This window comes from Triturus cristatus, chromosome 5_2 (genome assembly GCF_964204655.1).
Source record: "Triturus cristatus chromosome 5_2, aTriCri1.1, whole genome shotgun sequence".
NCBI classification, from domain to species: domain Eukaryota; kingdom Metazoa; phylum Chordata; class Amphibia; order Caudata; family Salamandridae; genus Triturus; species Triturus cristatus.
In genome coordinates, this window is record NC_140588.1 from 1,044,899,975 (window position 1) to 1,044,922,124 (window position 22,150).

The 22,150-nt window shown below is 44.7% G+C and overlaps 1 protein-coding gene across 2 annotated transcripts in view; it reads left to right on the plus strand.

Moving 5' to 3' along the window:
- The window catches only part of LOC146829645 (STING ER exit protein), a 115,452-nt gene that overhangs the window by 11,154 nt on the left and 82,148 nt on the right, over positions 1 to 22,150 (plus strand). Inside the window, exon 1 of one of the 2 annotated variants that reach the window (XM_085608327.1) lies at positions 16,491 to 16,598. The exons of the other annotated variant lie outside the window; for it this stretch is intronic. Coding sequence (XP_085464453.1) covers positions 16,523 to 16,598 — 76 coding nt within the window. The 5' untranslated portion in view covers positions 16,491 to 16,522. Of the gene's footprint in view, positions 1 to 16,490; positions 16,599 to 22,150 lie in introns of those variants that run through there. 2 annotated transcript variants of the gene reach the window in all.

Sequence of the window (22,150 nt, forward strand, 5' to 3'; positions counted from 1 at the left end):
GGTCTGAAATTGTTAGTCAGCCTTTTGGTTTTGTCAATGCATGACTTGTTTTGGCATGGTTTTTGTAAAACATTATTGGTATGGAAGCTGCCGGGCCCTCATCATTATTACAAAAATTGGCATACGCAAAAATTGGTTTGGTCTCAAAAAGCATACATTGCCACAGTAGTTCCTGGCACTGAACAAAACGACTGTGTTGAATATTCTCCTTGTGAAAGAACAGAATGCTGTCACTCCTAGTGAAGCTAGCCGATAGACAGAAAGAGACAGAATTTTAACAAACACAAACGGTCATGGTTAACGCCAGACCTAACTAGGGGCCCAATTATTAAATAAAGTTTAAAAAGTGCACTCATGTCCCTGTGTTAAGTGCCGATACACAACTTTGGTGAATTCACAAGACTTTACAGAAGTAGGCCACGAAATGGTACGCTTAGAAAATATTTGTTAATTGCATTTAAGCATGAGCAAATATGCAGGTTTTGATTTGCTCATGCAAAAATCTGAGATTTTGCAAGTTCGCTTTTCCTCCAACCACTATTTTCCCAACCCTGGAAGAAGTTTTATGTCTGCCATTGTCAGGAGTGAATTTCCAACCTTTCTCAGTATGGGTAAAGATTAGAGAAGAGTTGGTAAAACCCCTTAAAACATGCAAGTTAGTAAGTTTGCACAGACTCAAAAGGGCATTCCAACCCTGGAACTGTTGCTTAACATTACCTTCAGCGCCAGTATGAATCTGCAGAAACGTGGCAACATTAGGGAATTGCTAGTATTCAAACCCTACTATGGAAAGAGCCCTGGCATAATCAGAGACGGTAATTCGGAGCTCTTGTATAAAGAGATTGCTGCCATAATTTTTCACCGCATTACATGGCACAAAACGGACACATGGATTTTGTTACAGGACGAGCAGATTTATGAAGCAACCTACCCAATGGGCAAGTAGATATTTTATTAAATTCCACACCTCTGCACTACTCTTCTCATCACTCTATAACCTTATACAACTCTTGTCCTCCTCACTCCCCTTCCTTATATCTCCCTCTACTCTTCTCTTCACTCTACATCCTTATACCTCATTCTACTCCTCACTCTCCTTCCTTATACCTGCCACTACTCTTCTCCTTGCTTATACCTCATACTAACTACTCTTCTCATCACTCTACATCTTTATACCTCATACCACTCTTCTCCTCACTTTCCTACCTCACACTGCTCTTCTCCCCCTCGCTCTCTTTCCTTATACTTAACACTGCTCTTCTCTTCACTCTACATCCTTATACCTCGCACTACTCTTCTCATCAGTCTCCTTCTTTATACCTCACACTACTCTTCTCCTCAGTCTCCTTCCTTATATATCAGTGACCTAGCTAAATAAAATGTGTCTCTTGATTTTATTCAACTAACTGCGTATATTCCTTAATCAGACTTCATGACCCATTGTATATGACTGTATAGCTATTCGATCCCTGGCGGCACAGCACCTAGGATAGTATACTGCTTTGCTAAACATTTATACATACCCAAAGGCTCTTGCACTGTAAAGGAAAGCACATGGGTAAAGGACATTGTCATTTACACTGCCAATAGCTCTAACTCTCGCAAATGCGCTACCTGTTGCATTGCAAATGCTTGTCTACTATTGCATTCAATTTGTAGAATGCATGCATTAACATAGGCTCTCTTTAATTGGTTTGTCTGTTCTCTTGTTGATACGTGGAAGCCCTGCACCTGCTGTAATAAATTCCCCATTTGTCTGAAGTCTGTATCTTAATCGGTGACATTTGCCTAGGAACTAAACTAACAATTTAATTATAAACAAATATGGTAGAAAGACTGCTGTAGATGAAAGTCCACTCTTTCAGGGCATGTCTGCACCTGATAAGAAACTCTGAATGAGCCTGGAAATGTAATGAGCATTTGGGAGCTCTCTTAACATGGACGGACAACTGTCGTACCTTCTCTCCTTGAGGAGAAAATATAGGGGGTTTGAATGAAGGCATTTGTTCAATAATTTTTAGATTTATCCTTTTAAACGAAACCTGGTTCAAAACATGGCGATACAGGCCTTGTGTAAAATCATAAAAATATTACTAGACCTGCAGGTCTAAAAATTTGAATAATCTACTCTAACTGTAATGTACCTGACTGGTAATCTGGTCTCAAATTCTGTTATCCTAGAAAATATTTTATTTCACTGAGCGCCTTTTTCTTCATTATCTCATATGAGAGCAACTTCAAATATACCTTGTGTAAGAAGTATAGAGTCCCCACATAGGGTACACATACCCCGTGACCTACCTCTTAGTTTACTAATCGTATTGTCATCACTACTTCGGCAAGAATGTTTCTCAGTTCATTTTTAAAAACTCACTTTTAATAAATGTATCACTAAAGCTACCACACAATTGTTTAGAAACAGCACATTTTCGATTGAAATTGCCACAAACTTTCCCACTAACATGCAGTTTTACTGATAAAACTATATATCTCATAAATCATCTGTGGAAACTGGGTTTCAGCAAAAATGCATAGAATTTGCCCATCACCTAGTAAAGTGTTCTGACCTGTTTTCCATCCAATTAAAAACGTATTTTCATCACACGCAATTACAAACAAACATTTGCGATGCAATCGGTCTCGCATTTTTGAACGTTGGAGCTATTGGCGTTGTAAATGACAATGTTTTTACTTTTTGTTTTGCAGTGGAATGAACATTTAGACAATAAGTGCACACTGTACCAAACTAGGTTAACTGCTTTCTGCAGATGATATACAGTTGTTCTTAAGCAAAGCTTTAATGTTTTTCACAGAATAACCTTTTCCAAATATTCTTCCAACAAACCTGCATCATGGCAGCTTCATTGTTAAGCACTGAGAAAAATATGTCTGACACTGGTTACCCCGGCATGTCTTGCATGGTCAAGGTGCACAACACACAGCAAGGGGCAACTTTCCACTAAACAAATCAGATCCACTTGCAGTGCTAGTCGCCTTCAGGAATTATTTCAATATGGTAACCATGAATGAATGGCACACACCAGTAGGTTGGAAAATGCGCTCATTGGCCGACGTTGGGGTCACATGGTGCTGCACACTACATGCCAAATTCCTCACCTTGTGTCCAATCAAAACCAAGTGCCAATCACTACGTTGCTAGAACGTGGAGATGAAATCTATTCCATTGATTCGTGAAGATAGCCAGATTATTAAGTAAATGCACCTTTATTGGCCCTTTTTCAAACACCAGAAAACATAGTATTGTCAGTAGCCTCGGGATATCTTACAATTAAGAGTAGAGGCTTCCATAAACGGCTTTAATGTGACAGGGAAGAATGGGATATCGGCCTTAGACCTAAAATGACAAAATGCTCCTTTGAACATATGTTGCAACAACACAGGTGTTTACATAACATTCACCACAGTACAGAGACCTGGGCCTAAATCCATCGTTTATTTGCTCACCATGCCATTCCAGTTTGAACCCAGTCATATGCAAATCAGTCTTGACCCTGTGCCTCATGGGAACAGTCCAGCCCGAAGTGCCAAGCCAATTCAGTGATGGTACTGAACTGTGTGCGCCTTGTGTAGATGACCATGCCATTAGGTAAGTCGCTAGAGCCGTGTGGGCTCATGCGGACTTTTTATAGGATATTCCTCCCTCTCCTGCAAGACCACCTGTTTGTTTTTTATATTCATTTATGCATCACACTAGCTTTACCCCTACTATGTGTTGGTCAAGATCACCTTTATCACCAAGCCTGATAATCCCAAATTGATTGTGCTTCGTTTCGTCCCATAGCGCTTTTGAACACAGGTGCAAAACTCAATACAAAAATATTGGCCTGTAAAGTAGATCCCTTGCTCCCCAGCCTGGTTGCTACTGATCAGCTGGAATTGTAAGGGTTGTTGAAAATATTGGGCGCCTATCTCATCTAGTTGATTTAAAGTACAAAAAAGGAATATTCCTGCTGTATTCCTTTCGCTGGATGCAGAGAAGGCATTCGACCGAGCGAGCAGTCTTGGAGAAGATCTGTCTATGCCCGAAGCTAAGAGATAAAATGAATGGTGGCCTATTCCACTCTGTCTGCGGTCATTATGGTTAATGGCCTAACCACCAGGCCTATTGCACTTTCACAAGGTACCAGATAGGCTGCCCCACCACCCCACCATCACATTTGCCCTAGTAGTGGAACCACTTGCTATTAAGATCCAACAATCCCAGTTGATCAGTGGGGCTGCCTTTGGAGGTTGATCTCATACGAAAAACCTGTTGGCTGATGGCTTCCTCCTCACCTTGAATAACCCCACAGGATCATTACCGGTAGTAGTGAAGGCCTTAGACGACTTCAAACTCGTCCCTGACTTTAAAATTAACATAATGAAGTCCTGTGTACTTATCTTATGAGTCACACCCCCTTACCCTCTGGACGTCTCTTCTTTGAAGACTTTGGCGCCTTTCCATTGGGCCCCACATACCATTTGTTATCTGGAACTTAACGTATCCCAAAGATTTGATGCTTGGACTAAAGCCAGTTGGCCTGAATACCACAAACAGATATTCAAAGATGTGAGGAGATGGGACCTCTCAATATCTCATTGCTGGGACGAATTAATGTAGTTAAGATACTACCAAAGCTCCTATACCTATTTCAATCACTCCCCACCCCATTCCCCATTTCTGACATCTAGTCGCTCTTGGCCAGAATTCATTCCTTCATATGGGGAGGCATGAAGTTGTGAATCTCTGCTAAACGTCTTGTGCTCCTGAAAGATAAAGGTGATCTGGCATGTCACAACGTGTTAGATTACTACAGGGCCACCAATTTCTCTCAGAATGGGTAGTTGGGGCAAGTGGAAAATCTTGGTTCCATATAGACCAAGCACTGGCGTGCTGCCCCCTGTGGGGTCTTGCCTGGCTCCCCCAACACCAATGCCCCAAAAGCCCATACAGTAAATGGCTATTAGGAAGGCTCTCACCTCCTTTTTCTCACCCAACACCCCTTTCGCTCTGAACCCTGACTTTACACTGGTGATGGCTCAGTCTTCCTTTCCCGAATGGAAACAGGGTCACTTTAGAACACTCTGTGGCCGCTTTAAGCAGGGCACTATCAAATCGTTTAAACCATGTCAAATGGAATGTCACATCTCAGAATCCTCTTTCCTTCAGTATCCCCAGCTATGCCACTGGACGTTACACCCTTCCAACTCTGTTGCCTCCACACAGAACCTCACCCCGTTCAAGAAAATGATATGCTCCTACTGTGGCACAAAAGGCCTTATTTCCAACACATGCTGAGCGCTTCAAGAATGCAAACCACCCACAATCTACCCGTACCAAGCACGCTGGGAGGGTAATCTGGGTACTCTCATTTTGGGCAAATAGTGGGAAGGCTTGTGGAGGGACTGTACTAAAACCTTTTAAAGCATCCCACACATGGAAAAAGCCTATAAAGTTATGTATTAATGGTAACCTACACCTCTCGAGCTTAGCAAAATGTGCCCCAGTGCCTGAGCTCTACTCTATGCTGGCTCTGCAACCAGGCCATGGAGGACTTATACTCATGTGGTGGTCTTGCGTAGTGATTCAAACATCCTGGAGGAAATCCTAGACTATGTAAAAAACACACTTGGTTACACCACCAAGCAGACCCTGCCATGCTGCTACTGGGACTCTAACCTACTCAGTTAGGGCATGGCACGGCAGTCCTAAGCTATATAGCAGGTGTTGCAAAACAACTCGTTGCTTTATTCTGAAAACAAAGAAGAACCCAGCAACGGCGTTGTGGTTTTATAGACAGACACATGCTCGTGATGGAGCACATCTCCCACACATTAATGAAGGTAAATGTTCGGCAACATGGCGCCCTCTCATCAACTACACGTTTAGATTAGAATTCCTATGCTTATTACCACCTCAACAGCAAGATTTACTACTCTTTGAATGATGGCGCGCATTGGATTCTGAGAAGACCCCTCTCTCCTGATGACCACTTCTGTCAAATCTCGGTTGACATTGATGTGACCTAGTCCTCACTGGCACAAATGTTTCCCCTCCCCCACGTACCCTGGGATTTTCTTTGATACAAATTGGTTGGGAGAGCATGGGCGAGTGGGGAGGTGGCTGACTTTCTCTTGATATTTCTAGGTTGTTCTGGATATTTTTTTCCTTTAGAGAACCTCTTGGAATCGCTCTGGACTGACTTCCGGCCTAGGGCTTGCGGTTACGAGCAGCGCTGCTCGCTCCCTGAGCTGTCGCTCTGGACTGACTTCCGGCCTACGTCTAGCGCTTACGAGCGGTGCTGCTCCCTCCCGAGCTCCCTAGGACTGCACTCCTCCCCTCCCACTCCATCAGGCACACATGACACTTCTGCCGTTCTCCACCTCCTCAGCCCCTGCGCCGTCATGTAGCATGGCTATGCCTGTCGTGCTTATTGTAAACATCCCCATCGTTTATTCTGTATATCACAAGTGAGCACGAGTGACTGAGCGAAAAGTACCGTACTCTTTCCACGATCCCTGAGGGGTCATGGTTGTCATGTTCGATAGTTGCCAGAAACTATCTGCTCCTTGGTAAGGTTGTGGGGCTTATAGTGGCACTGTGAGCTAGCTGGTCTACAGACTAACATATCCTCTGGGGGTGTCTGGAATTAGTCTGGACACCAATCCCTTAGTTCATGTTGTCTAAACATGCAGATCCTATATAGATTTGTAGAAACTACACAACAATACATAATAAGGATATTGCGAGTCACTGAGGAGCCTCATAACCATATAGAATGACAAGGCTGAGTTCCTTTATAAGGTTTTGAAACTGAGGTGACTTGCAGTATCCTTATCATGTACGGCAGGGGGTCCTTCGGGCCTATATATAGGATCACACCATCACCTTTTCCACAAAGCACTTAAAACCTTGGTACGAAGCTCTTTCATACGAAAGGGGGAGCATGTTTGCAAACATTAAGAATAAAAATAGAACCTCTAGTGCAAAATGAAACACATCAAAAACCTGCTAATGATATTGGAAATAGTTCAACACAAGTCATTAAAAAACTGCAGTAGCTCAGAAGGTGTAGAAACATGCAGAAAGATTCTAACTTTTCTATAATTATATAAGGAGTGCAAAAGATAAACCTGTTCTTTCTGCTTGTTTGTGGAAGCTAGAGAAATGGAGCAGAAGAAAGTAGAGCAACATTGTATTTTCGTGGCTTTAAACAGCTGCTTCATGACCTTACCTGCCTTTCCCTCAGCCGCTGGCTCTGGCAGTAGGCATTGACTTCAGAACTCGACTGCAGTTATTACAGTTGAATTCTGAGGTCTTTTCTGTTTAAATAGCGGCTAGATGCACCACAAGAGTTCTGTTATAAAGAAATTAAGCGCAAGCTTTTGTACAGGGATTGCAGAATCCCGTGGATTAAACAGAAATTAAAGACTGGTGTATATATAGGGATTATAGAATCCCATGTCTCATCATTTGAATTTTACCTCAAAGTCTCTATTAAAACAAACGTGGTATCTTTATGACTTGTGTCTATCAGAGCACAGAGAGACTTGTATGTTTAGTACATGCAAATATAGATTGCTCTGTATATGCAAACTAGAATGTGACATTCAGAAGGCCAGTGTGTTTATGCAGAAATTATTCTTGGCTCAGCACAATTAAGCCATTAAGTTATTCCAATAGGCCAGAAGTGAGATTTTCCCAAAGATGATGGTCTTGTCTTGTTATTAAAGCAGATAAAATAAATCACAGTATTGATTTTCAACTGAACTACTTTCACACAGATACTACGGGTTTGCAGAAGGTCATGGTGCTTTAGTCCATAGTACCACAAAAAGTCATGCAAGTAAGAAATTGTTGGTTGTTTAACCTTTCGTATGTCAAACAGATCGCACTAGTGCACATATATTTAGGTCTCGCGAGCCAAAGGCTCGAAAGAGACATTTTATATGTGGGAATTTCAAAGTGCTACCCACACTTTTGGCTGGCCTAAACCTTGAGTGCACGAGATCACATGCACGTGCACAGCTGCTCCTCTGCTCATTGCATTTCCCCCCTCCCATCTCACCCAGCCCTTTGATGCTCTGCTGGAGTACTTTCACTTTCGCCGCGTTGACCCTTGCATTCCCCCCTCCCTTCTCACCCAGCCCTTTAATGCTCTGCTCGCATCTCCCTCCTCCCTGGGCGTGAAGGGAGACAGAGCCATCCTGCTTGATTAATGGCATTCTTATGTGTTCCCGTAAGCGCTCGCTTTAGGTCTTTCTCTATAACCTGTAACCCCACCCACTCTTTTCGCCCTCTCCATGTGTCCTGTTCTCCTCATGGGGTCGCGCTCTTTGCTCCCCATGTACCTCCCTTGCACCCTCCTTTTGCCCCTTCTTTGCCCCTTTCTCCCTCTCCTTGCTTCCTGTTCACCTTCCGTACTTTTTCTCCGTTCTCCCACTTCACAAGCTCCTCCCGCTCTCACTCGCACGTACTGCTCCATCAGTGCCAGAAGCTTCCCAAAGGAGTGAGTCACGGCTGCCAGGTGGCCCCGGGCCATGCGTGGCACTTTCAATCCGAGCAGAACTCCCACCCCGCGTGCACACGCCTCGAGGCGCACTACAAACACTGTTCAGTTTTGCGTGTAGTCACAGTTCTACCACAGAAATGTACACATTCTATTGCTTACAGACTTCAAGCCCATTGCACTCTAGCCTGTGGGCCCCGTGAACTGTGGAGAATACAAAGTCGGACTCGCATGTTCAGCACAAACTCCCCCATCCTCCCCCACCCTCCCAAAAAATGGAAAGGCACAAGTTTAAAACTTTAAAGGGCTCCGTTTATTATCGGAATGGCACCAACATCGTATTTCTGGCTATGGCTCCTCACACTGTCTCATTAAGCAAGCCCCCCCCTCAGCCGCTGCCAAACCGATACATTCATGTGAGTGTTTGAGTACAACGCGTACACAGCGCAGTTTCAGTTCTGTGCCGGTGCGGATTACAGCGCGCCATGGGTATACACAGGCACTGCCCAAGGTGGCTATTAACAAACGCTGTATAGGTTTCACGCTGCAAAACCGATCCATTCATGTGAGTGTTTCAGTACAACGCGCACACAGCGCACTTTCAGTTCTGTGCCGGTGCTCATTACAGCGCGCCATGGGTATACACAGGCACTGCCCAAGGTGGCTATTGACAAACGCTGTATAGGTTTCACGCTGCCAAACCGATCCATTCATGTGAGTGTTTTAGTACAACGCGCACACAGCGCACTTTCAGTTCAGTGCCGGTGCTCATTACAGCGCGCCATGGGTATACACAGGCACTGCCCAAGGTGGCTATTAACAAACGCTGTATAGGTTTCACGCTGCCAAACACATCCATTCATGTGAGTGTTTTAGTACAACGCGCACACAGCGCGCTTTCAGATCTGTGCCGGTGCTCATTACAGCGCGCCATGGGTATACACAAGCACTGCCCAAGGTGGCTATTGACAAACGCTGTATAGGTTTCACGCTGCCAAACCGATCCATTCATGTGAGTGTTTTAGTACAACGCGCACACAGCGCACTTTCAGTTCTGTGCCGGTGCTCATTACAGCGCGCCATGGGTATACACAGACGTTGCCCAAGGTGGCTATTGACAAACACTGAATGGGTTTCAAGCTGCTACCCAAAAAACAATACATTGATATACAGAGCACGCGCACAGTTTTGCGTGTAGCCACAGTTCTAACACAGAAAGTACACATTCTATTGCTTACAGACTTACAGCCCATTGCACTCTAGCCTGTGGGCCCCGTGAACTGTGGAGAATACAAAGTCGGACTCGCATGTTCAGCATAAACTCCCCCATCCTCCCCCACCCTCCCAAAAAATGGAAAGGCACAAGTTTAAAACTTTAAAGGGCTCCGTTTATTATCGGAATGGCACCAACATCGTATTTCTGGCTATGGCTCCTCACACTGTCTCATTAAGCAAGCCCCCCCCCCCTCAGCCGCTGCCAAACCGATACATTCATGTGAGTGTTTGAGTACAACGCGTACACAGCGCACTTTCAGTTCTGTGCCAGTGCTGATTACAGCGCGCCATGGGTATACACAGGCACTGCCCAAGGTTGCTATTGACAAACGCTGTATAGGTTTCACGCTGCCAAACCGATCCATTCATGTGAGTGTTTTAGTACAACGCGCACACAGCGCACTTTCAGTTCTGTGCCGGTGCTCATTACAGCGCGCCATGGGTATACACAGGCACTGCCCAAGGTGGCTATTAACAAACGCTGTATAGGTTTCACGCTGCCAAACACATCCATTCATGTGAGTGTTTTAGTACAACGCGCACACAGCGCACTTTCAGATCTGTGCCGGTGCTCATTACAGCGCGCCATGGGTATACACAAGCACTGCCCAAGGTGGCTATTGACAAACGCTGTATAGGTTTCACGCTGCCAAACCGATCCATTCATGTGAGTGTTTTAGTACAACGCGCACACAGCGCACTTTCAGTTCTGTGCCGGTGCTCATAACAGCGCGCCATGGGTATACACAGGCACTGCCCAAGGTGGCTAATAACAAACGCTGTATAGGTTTCACGCTGCCAAACACATCCATTCATAGGAGTGTTTTAGTACAACGCGCACACAGCGCACTTTCAGTTCTGTGCCGGTGCTCATAACAGCGCGCCATGGGTATACACAGGCACTGCCCAAGGTGGCTAATAACAAACGCTGTATAGGTTTCACGCTGCCAAACACATCCATTCATGGGAGTGTTTTAGTACAACGCGCACACAGCGCACTTTCAGTTCTGTGCCGTTGCAAATTACAGCGCGCCATGGGTATACACAGACGTTGCCCAAGGTGGCTATTGACAAACACTGAATGGGTTTCAAGCCGCTACCCAAAAATCAATACATTGATATACAGAGCACGTGCACAGTTTTGCGTGTAGCCACAGTTCTAACACAGAAATGTACACATTCTATTGCTTACAGACTTACAGCCCATTGCACTCTAGCCTGTGGGCCCCGTGAACTGTGGAGAATACAAAGTCGGACTCGCATGTTCAGCACAAACTCCCCCATCCTCCCCCACCCTCCCAAAAAATGGAAAGGCACAAGTTTAAAACTTTAAAGGGCTCCGTTTATTATCGGAATGGCACCAACATCGTATTTCTGGCTATGGCTCCTCACACTGTCTCATTAAGCAAGCCCCCCCCTCAGCCGCTGCCAAACCGATACATTCATGTGAGTGTTTGAGTACAACGCGTACACAGCGCACTTTCAGTTCTGTGCCGGTGCTTATTACAGCGCGCCATAGGTATACATAAGCACTGCCCAAGGTGGCTATTGACAAACGCTGTATAGGTTTCACGCTGCCAAACCGATCCATTCATGTGAGTGTTTTAGTACAACGCGCACACAGCGCACTTTCAGTTCTGTGCCGGTGCTCATTGCAGCGCACCATGGGTATACACAGGCACTGCCCAAGGTGGCTATTAACAAACGCTGTATAGGTTTCACGCTGCCAAACACATCCATTCATGTGAGTGTTTTAGTACAACGCGCACACAGCGCGCTTTCAGATCTCTGCCGGTGCTCATTACAGCGCGCCATGGGTATACACAAGCACTGCCCAAGGTGGCTATTGACAAACGCTGTATAGGTTTCACGCTGCAAAACCGATCCATTCATGTGAGTGTTTCAGTACAACGCGCACACAGCGCACTTTCAGTTCTGTGCCGGTGCTCATTACAGCGCGCCATGGGTATACACAGGCACTGCCCAAGGTGGCTATTGACAAACGCTGTATAGGTTTCATGCTGCCAAACCGATCCATTCATGTGAGTGTTTTAGTACAACGCGCACACAGCGCACTTTCAGTTCTGTGCCGGTGCTCATTACAGCGCGCCATGGGTATACACAGGCACTGCCCAAGGTGGCTATTAACAAACGCTGTATAGGTTTCACGCTGCCAAACACATCCATTCATGTGAGTGTTTTAGTACAACGCGCACACAGCGCGCTTTCAGATCTCTGCCGGTGCTCATTACAGCGCGCCATGGGTATACACAAGCACTGCCCAAGGTGGCTATTGACAAACGCTGTATAGGTTTCACGCTGCAAAACCGATCCATTCATGTGAGTGTTTCAGTACAACGCGCACACAGCGCACTTTCAGTTCTGTGCCGGTGCTCATTACAGCGCGCCATGGGTATACACAGGCACTGCCCAAGGTGGCTATTGACAAACGCTGTATAGGTTTCACGCTGCCAAACCGATCCATTCATGTGAGTGTTTTAGTATAACGCGCACACAGCGCACTTTCAGTTCTGTGCCGGTGCTCATTACAGCGCGCCATGGGTATACACAGGCACTGCCCAAGGTGGCTATTAACAAACGCTGTATAGGTTTCACGCTGCCAAACACATCCATTCATGTGAGTGTTTTAGTACAACGCGCACACAGCGCGCTTTCAGATCTCTGCCGGTGCTCATTACAGCGCGCCATGGGTATACACAAGCACTGCCCAAGGTGGCTATTGACAAACGCTGTATAGGTTTCACGCTGCAAAACCGATCCATTCATGTGAGTGTTTCAGTACAACGCGCACACAGCGCACTTTCAGTTCTGTGCCGGTGCTCATTACAGCGCGCCATGGGTATACACAGGCACTGCCCAAGGTGGCTATTGACAAACGCTGTATAGGTTTCACGCTGCCAAACCGATCCATTCATGTGAGTGTTTTAGTACAACGCGCACACAGCGCACTTTCAGTTCTGTGCCGGTGCTCATTACAGCGCGCCATGGGTATACACAGGCACTGCCCAAGGTGGCTATTAACAAACGCTGTATAGGTTTCACGCTGCCAAACACATCCATTCATGTGAGTGTTTTAGTACAACGCGCACACAGCGCACTTTCAGTTCTGTGCCGGTGCTCATTACAGCGCGCCATGGGTATACACGGGCACTGCCCAAGGTGGCTAATAACAAACGCTGTATAGGTTTCACGCTGCCAAACACATCCATTCATGGGAGTGTTTTAGTACAACGCGCACACAGCGCACTTTCAGTTCTGTGCCGGTGCTGATTACAGCGCGCCATGGGTATACACAGGCACTGCCCAAGGTGGCTATTGACAAACGCTGTATAGGTTTCACGCTGTCAAACCGATCCATTCATGTGAGTGTTTCAGTACAACGCGCACACAGCGCACTTTCAGTTCTGTGCCGGTGCTCATTACAGCGCGCCATGGGTATACACAGGCACTGCCCAAGGTGGCTATTGACAAATGCTGTATAGGTTTCACGCTGCCAAACCGATCCATTCACGTGAGTGTTTTAGTACAACGCGCACACAGCGCACTTTCAGTTCTGTGCCGGTGCTCATTACAGCGCGCCATGGGTATACACAGGCACTGCCCAAGGTGGCTATTAACAAACGCTGTATAGGTTTCACGCTGCCAAACACATCCATTCATGGGAGTGTTTTAGTACAACGCGCACACCGCGCTTTCAGATCTGTGCCGGTGCTTTCAAACCATCTTGCTGTTGCAAAGTGTGTGCTGTGCACATGGCAACACCGTGCCACCGCGCACTGTTGCAAGGAATGCTTTGATCCTCGGAGGCTAACAGACCTCACTCTCTGCATTAGTTAACCCCGTCTTGGCACTGCATGAAAACAGGGTACACACTGTCCACCATGAAGTGAGACATTGTCCTTGGGGCTGGAGATCCTATTTAGCAATCTGCTTTAAACATTGTGATTCATTTAGGCCATTAAACATAAAGGAGCACTGGGAACGCTGATAACATGGATACCATTTTGAGTATTGACTACAACTTTTAAAAAGCACGCAGTACTGAAACAAGCATTTACACTGCAATAGGTCTCGGATTTAAAAACAGGCATTTGCAATGCACTAGATCTCGCATTGACACGAGTTTGAGATATTGGCATTGCACATAACAATGCATTTTTTTGGGGATTACTTTTTGAATACTTAAATAGAAAGGATTTGTTATTTACAATACCATTAGCTCCAACTCCAATAAATGCGAGACCTATTGCATTGCAAATGCTTGTTTTATTTCCTATTGGAGAATAACGTCTGAAAGTGCTCTCAACTTTCCATGGGTGCTCCAAGGATAGCTCAATAGTTTTTTGCGTTAACGCCCATGGATCATTTTGTTCCTTTTGACTCTTTTTTTAAGCCTAGGACCTAAAATAAATGTCTTGAGCTCTGGTGCTGCAGACGCCATTGAAGGAAACCAGTCAAATTAGCATAGGCTCTGAATCTTACTTACGTGGTTGCTTAGTTCCTCTGGGTCCGGCATCATTTCTGATCTCATTAATCTTTGACGTCCAGCTTCTATCTGCTTTAATTCATTAGCAGGGCTTAGAACTCTTTCCCTGGGCTCATGATACTTAAATTCTATTTCATTTAGACAGTTGTTCAGCCAGTGATCTTGCGTTGAGTAACTGAATGAGGTAAAGTATTGGATGAGTATTCATTGGGTTATACGTAATCTGGATAGGAGTGAAGTTCTTATCACCGGCGGTTGTGCCTCCCTTGGATTCGATCATCTGGGCAGCTGAACTAGGTACAACTCCCTCACATGCGGTATGTGTAAATCATCTTGAAGTCCTAGTTGATGCCAAGCTCCAGTCATCTTCAATTATCTCTCCCCTCCTCTTTTCATGTTGAACAGATATGTTGCATCCTCCACTACAAGGGTCGTTTGTTGCTTGTCACATTACTCTGGTCCCAGACTTGCTTTATGTAACTTCATCTATCTGAGCATGAAGTGCTCGCTTCCGCATTGGCTATATGCGCTTCAGAACCATGCTGCTCACTCTTTCAGTTTGCTTATTGTTTCTCTAATGTTAAACTTGTTTCAGGTTTGTTGGCTCTCTTTCCATCCATTCCAATATAACTCTTACATTTGTATGCCTTGCTGTCAAATCCATGCCATTATTTCTCACCAAATGCTTGAGAATATATTCCCTGCTTTACCCACTCTAAAGTAGGAGGCTGCAAACTATGGAATGCCCTTCTTGTGGAACTTTGGACCATGACTTTGCACTTTCTTTTAGGAAAAAAATGAAAATGTATCTTTCTAGTTTTGTGTAACATTTGATTCACTCTGTGTGCTCAGAACCAAGCGGCCTTATGGGTGATAGTGCGCTCTATAAATCTCCACTTACATTCAGGGTATCCATCAGATTTTTTTATTGTTGATATAGAGGTCACTGCAGGAGAACATGTCTGCCTGGGTGAGAGCATTGATCGATTCATGTGTTGTCTCTCACAGTCCTGCAAGAACTTGACAATGGTAGGGCTCCTCCAGCATTCAAATTTAAAAGGCTGCAGGATTGCGGTCAATGCTAGCACTACAAATTTTCCATGAATATTACTTTTTGTAGCAGTGAATGTAGTACCTTTGGTGAGCATATCTTTAACCTGTTATCTTTGTGCTTTGGATTTACTATTGTTTTGCTGGTTTGTCAGCTCCTGTAGATAAGATGTGGTTTAGAAGGAGGTCAAAAAATCTCTAAATGCAGTTATTGCACATTGTCCTCCCATCCCCATGTTGGATTGTTTCTCCTTGCCTACGTCATGCTTTCGATTCATAGACTGCGAGTAGGATGTGGCAATGATGGTTCTGGTGTTTAAGAACAAAATGGCTTGGTTTGCCAGCTGAAGAGTAGGATCTTCAGGTAAACCAGTTTAGAGGGAATTGTATCTACAAAAATACTACTATTTGTCTAGTAGTTAGTTGCTGGAAACTTCTTTCTGTTGTTTTTCCTCATCAAAATGGAATCTACCTAATCTCATATTTGGAGTCTTCTGCTGTTTCTGGTAGGAGATATCAACATTAGACCCAGGGGAAATTTATATTACTCCAGTGTAATTCTGCGATCTTTAATTTACACATTTGCGCGAAAATCCTGAAATTACGCATTTACATCCAGTCACATAGTTACGCTGCCATTTGAGGTAGCAGTTTAGCAGTAGAAAACTACGAATAACCATAACGCAAGTGGCTGTTGTCCACGGCAATTGTGTTTTTCACACTTGTGTTTTATCACAAAATGTTTCCTCTCGTCAACAATGTACAGGATGGTGCATTTTGTGCTAAAATATAGCACTAAATGACAGATTTGCCTTTTGCATAATTTTCCGGAATTACACGACTTTGCACACCCCACATCCTCATTTGCATAATTCGTTTTGTCTGGATCTGTTTGCTGTTCTTTTTTGGGGGGTTTCTTTAATGAAATGTTTCTGTTTAAGGAATGACGTGAAGCTTTGTATTTCTGATGCTTTTGAATGGCCCAGTGTGCTCGCAGCATTTAAATGTTACCGAATGGCTATCTCTGCTCTTGCCTCTCATCTTCTCGCCTTATCAGGGTTTAGTGAAGTTCAGGCAGGCTGTGTGCTTGCTGATAAGCTGCATTTTTGGACTGGATCTGCGAGTGCCAAGGGCAGCTTGCTAGTCCTCAAAGGTGTTCGCAGGCAGACCGCTTCCCTCGATGCTGCTTGTTTACTCTGGCTGCAGAAGTTCACTCTTCACACAAGGAAATGGCAGGTCGTCTGGCTCTGCAGAAGGTACTTTAAGCCTACAGTAGTATAGTAGCTTTTTTTCCTTGGTTTTTTTTCTTCTTATTTTAGATCTAGTTAGCCATGGCTTTAGTTGGTTGCCAGACCTTGTAACTTCAATACACGATTGATAGAGGGTTACTGGAAGGGGGTCATCTTCCCTCTGCCGTTGCTTGTTGCAAGGGTTAATCACTTTTGGATCAGAGCACACAATAGGTGGTTTTAATCACGTGTGCCCCTTTATAACATCCAGCCATTTCATTAGCAATGCCTTAAGTGTACGAGGCCGTTTTTAGAGTGCTTCCACGATGAACTGAATGAAGGTGTAGTAAAACGCACTGCAATGTAAGGCACATTTTTGCTAAAGGCCTTTGCCAGCTTGAAGTGCCAATTGGCTGGTCTCGTAATACAGTAAATCCTCCGCTGCTGTGAGCAGTGCTTCAAGTGACATTACTCATGCACGCGGTGAACAGATGGATGTGGCACAGCTTGCTCGTGCTCCATTTGCTCTCCACTGTATCCCTTTTCTTCTGTCGGGTTTGAGTCTCTCCCTTTACTTCCGCCAGCCTTGCTGCCTCGTTCTGCTTGCTGCACACATTTCCTTCACCCTCATGGCAGGATCCCTATGGGTACCTCCCTAATCCATCGTCTGTCCTTGGAGCAGAGGAAGTATGATATAGCCAGGACCGAGTGATGTGCTGGAAGATGTCCGGAGCCCTGGGACTCTGCTCTGAAATCTGAAAGTCCTCACAGTGCAGTATCCTGGGGCCGCTCTGAGATCTAGGCTTATATTAGAGGCAGGAGTTTAACTCTTGAAGCCATCCGGTCAGCTGTTAGTTACATACACTAACATCTGTTGAATCGGGCTTCTGGGTGTTATTAAATTAAAACATTCAGTATCCATTGTCTGTAATATTCTGCAAAGTGACCAAAAAACTCTGCTGCGCCACGAGAAGTTCCGCAAACAGCATAGTGCGTTTGATCATGCCGTTCACGTTGACTTTCAGTGCGGGGTGTTTGTCCAGTGCTGTAAAATCAGCACAAACGGCACCATGCGCAGCCCATGAGGGCACTGCTTCTCTTCTTGCTGCTGCATTAGATTTTCAACAAGACCTGAAAGTTTCTCAACGTGAGTGGTTGTAGCCATCCACGGCTGCATGTGTTGAGAAATATCGGTAGGTGGATTTTCCAACGTCAACTTGGCGAACGAGGAAAAAACTTCACTACGCGGAGCAGAGTTTTCTTTATTAGAACTCTGCTTTCTCCGCGGAGCATGGAAAACTCCACGAATGGAGCGGAGTTCACTGCCCAGGCCTAGTAATATTACAGACATACCGACTCAGCCTGCCATCCTTCCGAGGACAATGAGTTGCTTTCTGCTGGTAGAAACAGCTGTTATGTACAGTTCTTGAAGTTGGTTGAGACCATAAAGAAGCTTTGTCCGCTTAGAACATTTTGAAAACGTGGGATCAAATCTTGCATTCTAGGTTGTTAAAAAGATACTCCTGAAATAATCCATTGCTCAGGTAGTGTTCCAGGCAAGCGCAATACTTTGCAGGGATGTCACAGGTTCACCTACTACAAGATCTTTTTGAGAATATGGTGGCAAAGTGTTGTGTTTTTGCAGCACTGAGGATCTCTTCGGAAGGTGGAGAAATTGAAAAGAAAACTACACATGTCCCGATCCCTGGTTGTACAACAGAATTGGACAGATTTACAGCTCCAACTCATATTCTAGATACCTTACAGGTTCGTATTACAGATGAGTTATGCTAATCTTATAGATATAAATATGCCTTTGGAAATGTTGTAATTTTGTTCCCCAAACGCAGACCTGTCAATATATGAACGTATGGATATTCTGGTATCTAAAACTAGACTTATGTTTTGGAAAATTGAACTCAAGCTTATTTTTTGGTTATGAAATAATAAGTACTCACGTACTGCTGCCACTTAAAGTCCTATTGTGCCATACACACTCGCCATCATCTTAAACCTTAAATATAGACTCTATGCCAAGAATTTTCATTACTGACAGGCATCATTATGGTAGGCTAGCCGCATTAGGCTGGGAAACCATGGATGCCGCACAACATGTGTGGGGCTATCACTGTTATCTTAGGGAAAGCGTTATATCTCTGGAATGCACGGCCATGCCATGGATGCCCTAAATATACCAAGAACTATCACCATTATGGAAGCACCAGCATTAGACTAATAGTGACTCGTGAGTACCCTCATGCCATGAATTGCTACAGTATGCAAAGTACTAACACTATTAAGCCAGGGAAATTGGCTCAACGGGTTACCCCCTTAATGCAATAGAAGTCTACGGTATGCCAATATTTGCCATCATTGGGTCAGTCTTCACCATTGTCATGGATGCCTCCAGCATATCCAAAAATAACATATTTATGCCAATCCAGCCTTTTACCTGGGAAGGGAATCCTATTGCCATGGATGCTCATAAAATGCCAAGAATATCCAGAAGTATGCCAGGTCCGACAAAAGCTTGTCACATAAACAGTTGCAGACACAGGAATACAAACATACACAGCAACACTATTCAGGATATTGCTTTTATTTATTATCTTTAAATTACTTTGGGGTTCCGCATTGACACTGAAATGTGGTTGTCAGAGATGCCCCCCCCTTCCTCTTGGTTGACGGCAGTTATAATGCCTGTTTTTTAAAAAGGGTTTTAAGATAATTCAGTGTTTCAGGCCCATATCACTCATCAACTCTGTTGTATAGGTTCTGGGGCGGGTGTTATTAGATACAGTCTTGTTGGGAGGAGGAGCACGTCCTATTAGAATCACAATTTGGTTTTAGATCTGGTTAATCTACAGTTGATCAGTGCTTGAATCTTTATATGGTCATTAATAAAAACACTGTAGCCTGCTCTGAGTCAGTCCATCTTTCCTTTATGAACCTTACGTCGGCCTTTGACCGAGTCAATTGCGACAAGTTGTGAAGTATTCTTTTTGTAATGGGGGTGGACTCTTCTAGTCTTAATTTATAATGGGACTTGAATACTAACACAACAGCTTCAGATACATGAGAGAACCCACATATAGTAACAATTTTAAAATGAGGAGATGGGTGCGCCATGGCTGTATACTTGCCCCTTTTTATTTTCCCTTTATATAAATGGGCTTGAGCAGGTGTCCATAGCAGCTAATGTAGATTGTCCTACGTTGCTGTCTTTATCTGGGCAACAAGAATTGGGAGTAGACTGATCGAGGCACTCCGTGAGATTTATCCTAGGACCAGATTCCTTAAATGCTTGTTGTGTTTTCCCCCAAAGCACTTCAAATTTTTGCATGCATGAGGAGTTGGAAGTCAAAAAGCTCAGTGACCAGTCAGCCTTCCGCCCTCTGTTAGGATGGATTAGGGTATGGACCAAGTAGGTACTCTGCCTGAACCGGCAAATACTGAGTGACTACCTGTTACTTGATTGTACCTATAAAATCCAGTGACACAAGTATATTAGGGATTCATTTCAGGGGAAGGGAAGGGTGGAGTTATTTCATACTCCTGAGGGTATACTTAAGACGAATTATAAATCGGTGAAGGACCACTTAGAACGAAACATATTAAGAAGAGTCCGTTTCCACAGGACGTGATGCATTTTTTAAATGTTTTGTAAACTTTATTGTTCCATTACTTAGAGATTGAGTCATTTTACAAGTTCGCTCAGCCCTCCGTTTTTAGGTCAAGACCGTGAATGCTCTGTGTGCAAGACCTGCTGTCATCTATAATACGACTTTTTTTGCGTCTGCTACTTACCACGTACTTACCATTGTTTCACTGCACTGTCCTTCTTCTTTGCTGCCTCCTAACTGGTTTGCTTTGCCGATACGTCACTTCCTTCAAGGCTGTGGGGCACCGGTAAAGTACAGTTTCCCTTCTCTTTGGTTCTTCAACTGTTGTGTGGAAGAACTTTTCTTTTTTTTTTAAATGTTTGCTTTGCACCGTTGCTCACCAGTACTGGTTTTATTCTGTTATTTTATTTGGTTACTTTGCGCCATCTCTTGCTTGTTTTATTCTGTTTTTTTTTTTTTAATGTGTACTTTGTGCTGTCGCTCGTCAGTGCTTGTTTTTTCAAACGGTGTTTAGGACTCGCTGCAGCATAGGGTCACTTGTACTCACAAAGAGAACAAAGTGGGCTGCTGCAGCTTCAACAAGAGGACACGCTGTTCCTTTAATGGAAGGAAAGTAGCAATGCACTACCCTGGGTCTCGGCAGTGCACAAATGGAATGGAGCCCACGTTTCACTGCAAACTAATCATCTATAGTAAGAGCCGGGCAGCACGTGTGTATAAGGTACAATATTTTGTGACACGCGCTCCCCTTTACCCCATTGTCTTGTGCGCTGGTGCACGTTTATTCTGTTTTTCATTTTTTTTTAATGTCTACTTTGTGCCGTCGCTTGCTTGTTTTATTCTGTCTCCCCCTTCCCCCAAATATTTTACTTTGCGCCGTTGCCGCCACTCGTCAGTACTTGTGCGATACTCACCAAAAGGAAATCGCTGAACCGCAGAGATGTTAATTCTAACTCCGATTGAGACACCTACTAACTAAGATAACATGGCAGAGGTACATGTAGGGGACTCGTCGTTGATGCTGTGATTACCCAACGTGTCAACCAACTCACACATAATGCACCATACGTTTAGAAAACTGCTGTGCGACTGCTTACTTTGGGGGATGCATACAACGTAGCACAACACCAGATGCTGCATCCAACATCCCTGGGGTGACAATCGCCCCTGGGGGCGGGCGGACGGTGACTCCTGGGACTTCAACCGCCGCTTTGGCTGGGGCAACCCATACAAGTGGTAAGACATAAAGACGATGTGGCGCACCCCCAGTGACCCTGTAAGTATACATATCTGTAAATTGCATTATTAGCCAATGGTATGCGTCCCCTTGGTGCCCAAATAGACTATAACCCTCAGACTTTGGCATAGACTTATGACAATACACCACTTATGGGCGGACCGAAGCTGGAGCCGCACATATTCGTGAAGGAGAACCTAGTTATGCCTTCTGTATCAGAGTATATACCATTGTCTCAAGAACACCTAGAACCTTGCAGTACGACCTCAGCATGAGGGCAATGTATATGCATTTGTACAGCTACTGGCTGATTTGACTGTCAGAAATGGGGACCTTACTGTAACCAGTTGGCTGCACACATCACCTTGCATGAGATAATGTACTCAAGTTGCATAGATACTACCCGACCACATGTTGATGCGTGCACCCGGCGGCCCCCTTGAGAGGGAGTTCCCCATACAAGCTATTACACTGTTGATGTTGTTACATGGGGTATGTCTTTGGCATAGTTGGGGTACCGAAGTGGGAGGGGATGGGTTGTTTTTGTTCAAACAGGCGTTTTCATATGCAGTACACCACCTCCACTAGCGAATACAATGGTCATCTCTATACAACCACTCAACCGACGCTTACCACACATGATCTCTACATGACAAACAGACAATGCCATGCCATGCTATGAGACTATACCCCATATCTAGTCATAGATAGACTACAAC